General features: G+C 35.0%; 1 protein-coding gene across 1 annotated transcript; it reads left to right on the forward strand.

Moving 5' to 3' along the window:
- The first annotated feature begins 2,276 nt into the window (after positions 1-2,276).
- Positions 2,277-2,744, forward strand: LOC104884049 (auxin-induced in root cultures protein 12). The gene has a single exon (XM_010668642.3). It carries the CDS (start codon positions 2,277-2,279, stop codon positions 2,742-2,744), a length of 468 nt encoding a protein of 155 aa, XP_010666944.2.
- The last annotated feature ends 4,413 nt before the right edge of the window (positions 2,745-7,157 follow it).

Genomic DNA, 7,157 nt, shown 5'->3' on the forward strand with positions numbered 1-7,157 from the left:
TGGGGCCGAGGTAGAATGACGTTTGAGAGGCAAATTGAATATGTCATAGTTGTGTGGGATTTGTCCTACATTATAAGTAATTTATAGTATTTGTAAAGCGTTTTTCTATATAAATTTAAGACCTAGTTTTACTTAAAGAAGATGCTGCTAAAGTACATAAAGAACACTGTAGTCTGTAAGAAAAGTTTTCGTGTATTCGCCACTATCTTTAGCAGTAAAGCAATTTGACTGAAGTTTCTGGCAACTAATTTTATGGAGAATTTTGCCTTGGTAGTGGAATGCCTTCGTTAAGTAAATGGAAACAAGAAAAAAGAGTAAAGCATGTAAGACGTGTACTAGTGTCATATGTGAATGTGGGACTAAACGTCTTTAAGACAATGACTGCTAACGTACACAGTGTTTGAACTTAAAACTAGCATTAATTGAATCTTGAAAAATAAATATGCAGCTGGAATTGTAGAAGCATGAGTCATTGAATCTCAAATTTGGCCTGGTTTGCCCCAAAAAAAGGACGCTATATTTTTTGTTGAATACTTTTACGGAAAAGAATATTGGAAAATATAGATCCTGGTATTAATGGAAGTATATACTTCCTTCGTTTTTTTTTTACTTGCAATACTTTTTTGCTTTATGTTTTTTTTTTGATCCACATGAGTCACGAAGGCGGTACAAAGTATAAAGAAGGGGAGGGGAGATTCGAACCTGTGACCTATCGTTTACCAATTTTAATCATTAGGTCAAAACATCCTTGGTAGAGAGGCAGTGTTTCAAGTAATTAATTATTTCACTTTTAGAAAAGTGTTGCAAGTAAAACAAAATAGAGGAAGTAATAATAACACAAATATAGATGCAATCGAAGAGAGTAGTACATTAAAACTGATATTTGAATGGCAAGTATATATGTGAAAGGAGATAATCGGCTCAAAAGTTCAAGTAAGAAATTTAAAATTAGTGGGGTCATGTTAATTAGAAATAAGTATTCAAATTAATTTATGACAAATGTAAAAGAAAAGCGCTAAAATCGTTGTGGGAGAACTATAGTATGAAATAACCAGGTATCTTTGGGTAGTGATAATTGTTTTTGAGAGAGAGTGTTGTGTTTCTTTAAAATAAGGTGATATGGTGCATTCACATCCTATGTCTGGGTTTGGTGGATGTATACTGCTTTTTACATTCTTCACACATGTGCTCTCGCGTAAAGCACATGATGAAGGAGAATGTGAGGTGGTACCATAGTATAACATGCTCTAGGTTTGCCAAATTATTGAAAGACGGTCTAATTTTAATATTAAAGTAGACTTAGTAAATACTCTCTCCGTTTCAAAATATAAGTCGTTTAAGGTTTTTGCACATAGATTAAGAATTTAGTTAATTTTAGTTAGATTTGCATGGGTAATAAAAATTGACATTAAATATTATATTGATAATACCAAATAATCTATAAGCTTATCTTGATAATATAAAATTGCATTTAATCTTACATTGGTATTGTAGAATGCCTTATATTTTGAAACAAATTCTTCTAGCTAAAATGCCTTATAATTTGAAACAGAGGGAGTAGTAACTAAATGGATTAAACAGGTCGCAGAAAGAAATTTGTGATTTGTGATGTGTTCTCAATTTCTGGAGGTTTTATTTGAACTTCAATTCAAATTTCACTAATGTATGAAAATAAATGTTGTTATATTAGTTTTGACGTGACTTTTGGAGATTAGCAACAAATAAATAAACTAACATGTTTTTAGCCTAAGTCTAGAGCCCAATATTTACGGACCGTCATTGAATATCATACAATTCAACCAGGAAATTAATGGACATAATTTCCACCTTCCCCTATTTAATTTACAAGTCAAACTTCCCATTTCCAGTAACCCACATGAAATAAACTGTAACCTAACATTCTTTTTTCCTATATAAACCTTCCCAACTTTTTGTAACTCCCAAAAACTCTCACCTCACTCAACTAACAAAACCAACAACCTTCTCTGCTCATTTCCCCTGCATTTTCTTTCACAATGTCTTCTTCTCTTTACATTCTTTTCTCATTTTGTCTCCTTTCTCTCCTCACTCACCCAACATTCTCCAAAACCACCTGCAAATCTCTAAAATTCTCCTCCAACACAACCTTTGAAAACTGCAATGATCTTCCTACACTCAATGCAGTCCTTCACTGGTCTTACAACCCCTCCAATTCCTCCCTCTCCATGGCCTTCACTGCCTCGCCCTCGCAACCCGAAGGCTGGGTTGCGTGGGCATTAAACCCAATCGATACCGGCATGGCCGGAGCTCAAGCACTGTTGGCTCACAAGGCCAAATCCACTGGCCTTGTAACAGTAGAAACGTATGACATCGGTTCCTACAGTAACATCACCAAGGGCCCCATTTCTTACGACGTTACTTCCGTCTCCGCCGTGGATTCCTCCGGTGTGATCACTATCTTTGCCACGTGGGCCCTACCCAAGGGTGAGTCAACGGTCAACCATATATGGCAGGTGGGCCCTATAGTTAATGGTAACGTAGGAAAGCATGCTTTTGCGCCAGTTAATTTGGGCTCTAAGATGAAGCTTAGCTTGATTGCTAATAGTCCAAATAGCGGACCTGCCGGAGCTCCTAATAGGTCTCCTTCAGGCTCGCCTTCGAGTGGACGGATCGAAGCGCCCGCTCCAGGAAGTAATGGTGCAGGAGAGAGATTGGTTTCAGGTGTTTTGGCGTTCGGTTCCATTGTAGTTTCCTTGTTGGTTTAAATTCTTAATGATATTGATGAAGCATGAATTTTTTCACATGTTGCAATTTCGGGTTATATACTACACATATTAGGTTTTCCATTGTAGTTGTATTATTAAGGGATTGGTACTTTTTTTTTCTCCTTTCATCCCTTGTGGAATTGAGTACTAATTTTTCTTAAGAAAAAACTATGTAGTTCTTTAGCTTCTCCTCAAAGTTTTGATCTTTTTGTGCTATATGTTTGATACATCCTTGAAGTCCTAGTTTAATTGCAATATTTGCTTTTTCGCACTTTTTAAGGTATACTTTTGTTCATCAATTATTTTTGTTAAAAGTTTAGTAAGATAACACATAGTCATTGTCGAAAAAGATTACAATTTGTTGATCGGCATTTTAAAAATACAAATTCAGAAAATCTAACAATAATAGATCTCTTATCTACCAATCTAGTCTTTGTCTAGAGTTAATGAGTTTGAATTTATGATTTGGAAAGGTTATAAATTCCACTCCCTACCACTAAGGGCAATGTGAAGTGAAATTCTCTCACTTTTACCCTATTCTCAAAGAGTAATGGAATAGGAGCACCTTGAATATTAGGCCCTTGTTCAAGTCCCTTTTCATTAACTAATAAGATCGGGAAAAAAAACTCTCAGGACAATATTAGTAGAAAAATTATGTCAAAATTGATTTAGCTCTCAAATTGTATATTGCAAATAATTTGGGTCAAAAGGAGTATATTCATTTGATTGAGATACAAAAAAATATAGCATATAGCAAAGTAATTAGGCAATTTAGGAGTGACATTAAGAGTGTATTCTTTCTATCTTTTTTTATTATTCTCACTTCCTTATGAGAATCTTCCAACTTGCGTTTTTGAATTTAAATATTTTTTGTTATATATTAGTAAAAATTAGAATGATTGAATATTAATAAAGTACTAATTGAAATAAATCAAATAAGATTCTTACATGACTAGTTTTTCTTAAAAATGAGAAATTTGAGAAAATTGTCTCTAAATATCAATAGTGTTGAAATTCCACGTGAAAAAGATTAAAAAAAACAGAAGGAGCACCTATAAAAGTTTAACTACGATTAGTTTCTTGTGGTATCTAAGACCTCTTTTCGTGAATACGGCCAAACATGTTATAATTATCTAAATTTCCAGAACTGGATGAAGAAAAAATTCTTGAAGAGAAATATGATTTATTTCTTTATAGTGAATGAGGAGATTAAAGTTTGACAGATACATGAAAAGTAATGTCCATTTCCAGATCTTGAAGAAAGGGGGAATATTCTAAAGTTATTATATGTAAGATCATAATGAGCATACTATTCTATTTGTACAAATAATTAGCCTAATTATAGACATTGTTCTTAACATGGAGTGATTATTAGACCTAAAAGTATAAATTTGAGGTGGCAGATCATGAACGTTTCTCCTAAAAATGTAAGCATATATGCCCTGTCAACCAAAAAAGATTATTATTCCCGTCAAAAAAAAAAAAAGATTATTATTATGTGAGCAAAGAATTTCCTGACTATGAATATTTGCAGCATTAATTATTAAGGCAAGGTGCAATGAATGTCAAATATTCAAATGGTTTGCATAAACATAAAATTGTTTCACATGACAAAGTCCAAACATTGCTGTTGTTTCTTTAAATGAGACAACTTTTTTTTTTCTTTTACAACGATAAATCATACATTAATTAAAAGAGGGAGTATAACCTAATGCTAATACAACCCAAACTAAAACAAACAGTCCTAAATGAGTGTTAGGAGCTCTTATATTTCATCTAAAACAAAAATAAATAAAACTGATACAAAGTCGCTTATGAAGGGAGGCGTCGTTGGTCAGAGCCTCTGACGGTGGATGTAAACCTCGGATAACTGATGAAAGTGGTAGAAGAAGCGGATGACGATCACGATCCGGACAACAAACAACCAACGGCGAGCGTCACGTCTCGCCAAATGAGCAATCCCAAACGATTGGCTATCGCTTGGGATTCTAAGCTCATGATCATGTGAGGGTTCACGTTCCATTGTGACTTATTACTCTCGATCGAGAAATTTCAGATTTCTCCTTGAGGTAGGAGAAACACCGAAGAATGAGCGCGTTAAAAACCCCCAGATGCAACTGGGGTGTCGCCTTCATATTTGAAGTTGCCAAGGCAAAGATTATTAAGATTATATTCATTGCCAAGCTAATAAGAGAGCTGAACAAGTTAGGCTCTCTAACATACCTCTGATTACAAAATCGGAAAACAAACGTCCTGACCATGAGAAACTATCATCGCCTCGTCCATGCTTACGAACTTCTTATGTCACCTTGTCCCTCAGCACATATTCCCAAAAATTGACATATTCTACTGTTACCACCTTGAACCACCAATCTTGACTCAATTGACAAATACTTGTCGATGGCCACAACCAACCACAACATCTTTAACAACTCAAGAAAAACAACGCACTCTTATTGTTTGGAGATTCAACACAAGTTTAAGAAAAAACTAGACATACTAACAACAACGAAAACTAGCTAGAGAACCCAACAACCAGGGGGGAGGGGAATCCCGACACTAATAGGGGGTAGGGGAAAGGGAAGCCCGACACTAACAGGGGGGAAGGGGATCTTGAAACAGAACCAGGGAGGGGGAGCCCGAAACAACATTAGGGGAGGGGAAACGGGGAGCCCATCACAACTACAACACTAAATAGGGACGCTAAGACGGGGATGGGGACCATGGACAACGACAAAACACCTTGAACAAGCGGCGGCGACACTGACGATAATGACCAAAAAGAAAACAAAAAAAAAATCCCAAAACTAAGTCCTATACTTTCCTTCTTCTTCTACCTGACCGGAGCAAGTAGTATTACACCCGCAGCCTTTAGTCTTCACGACCAAAACAAGGGAAAGGGGGGGGGGGGAGGCTAGACCTATGAAAACTAAGGGAAGGGAGGACGACATGGAAGGGGTGAGGTGGTGTGACGCTACGAGAGATGGGGGAGAAAGGACCGACAAGCAGGGGAGGGGGGAAGGGGAGACCGATGACGACACCTGACAAACTTATGTTTGTTGAATAAACTATGGAAAATGTTGATGTTTTATAGTGTGGTTAGAATTTTTGAATTGATTGTGTGGTAAATTTGTGAAATTTAGGTGTCTGATATTTGTTAAAATTAGTGTTCTATCTCTATAGTGCGCGAGATTGAAAGTTTGTTGCAAATAATTCTTCGAAAATCTATGAAGATTTAATGAAAGAACTGTGTCACATGATGACCTTAATTATGTAGCTCTTTTCAGTTTTATCATTAATGGTTGAAGCTCATTGTTCGAAATGTGGGTGCATTTCGATTACGAATTGGGATTTCAAGGGTGGCTGGGAGGGGTGGGAGTGGGAGGGGAAGGAAGGAGATAGCCAGATTGGAGGGAGAAAAATAAAGAAGGAAATTGATTTAAGAAAATTTTTTTAAAAAATTGACCTGTTAAACAGGTAATAAGTCACCCGGGATCAATTTTGGTAAAAAATAATATATAGTTGGGACCACTCAGAAATAATCTTTAGTTGGGACTGAAAATGACGGAACGCCCATAGTTAAGACTGATCTTATCAATTTTTCCTATCATAAGTTATCTTAACTTATTAGTTATTACTATTTTTTTCATAAAGATTAAAATTAAGGTGGAGACAACATCGTGGACAGGATATACTTTTTTCTCCAAAGCCATTTTGGACCTAGACTTTTATTACTCCTTGGAAATTCGCTTTTATAATCTGGTTAATTACCATAGATTATAATCCAATAATGTTTTGTATGCTAATTAGATGTGTCTAAGAGGCATGAGAGTTGAGACAATTCTTTATATGAAACTTGGTAAAATAATTATGTTCTTATTCTTCTTATTTAAAATCTTTTTGAGAGATAAAAAAAAGTCCAAGTGAGAAAAACGATTAAAAACGGGAGAGTATTTGTTAAAATTTTATTTTTGGCGGCAAATAGAAAACATTCTTTACGAATGCATTCTATTTAGATTATGTTCACTTTTATGAACTTCAAACTTTTATTCATTCATTACAACTTTTTAAAACCTTTTTTTAACTAGGAAAGATAAACTAGGTTAACTCCTAACCTAATTCATCTTTTCGTATGATCAATAATATGTACCTTCATAGAAAATTGTTATTCCCCTTTTAAAAAAATTTCTCATATTTTGACCAATTTTCTCTTACAAAAAAATTTTAAGTAGGAATGAAAAAAAAAGATACATAGGAAAATAGAACTTATATGATCTTATATTTATCGAAATAATTCAAATTAAGGTGAACCTAAACAATCTTGATCACCATTAGTAATTTAGTATGGTGATAAGGTCAATTTTCTCGTATAGAGGTTCGTTGGTTACATTTGGACTCCTGCGGTCCTGCCCA

This window comes from Beta vulgaris, chromosome 7 (genome assembly GCF_026745355.1).
Source record: "Beta vulgaris subsp. vulgaris cultivar EL10 chromosome 7, EL10.2, whole genome shotgun sequence".
In the NCBI taxonomy this organism is placed as follows: domain Eukaryota; kingdom Viridiplantae; phylum Streptophyta; class Magnoliopsida; order Caryophyllales; family Amaranthaceae; genus Beta; species Beta vulgaris.

Excerpts from the sequence above, each read along its gene's own strand:
- LOC104884049 (XM_010668642.3), top strand. The coding sequence starts at position 2,277 with ATGGCCGGAGCTCAAGCACTGTTGGCTCACAAGGCCAAATCCACTGGC.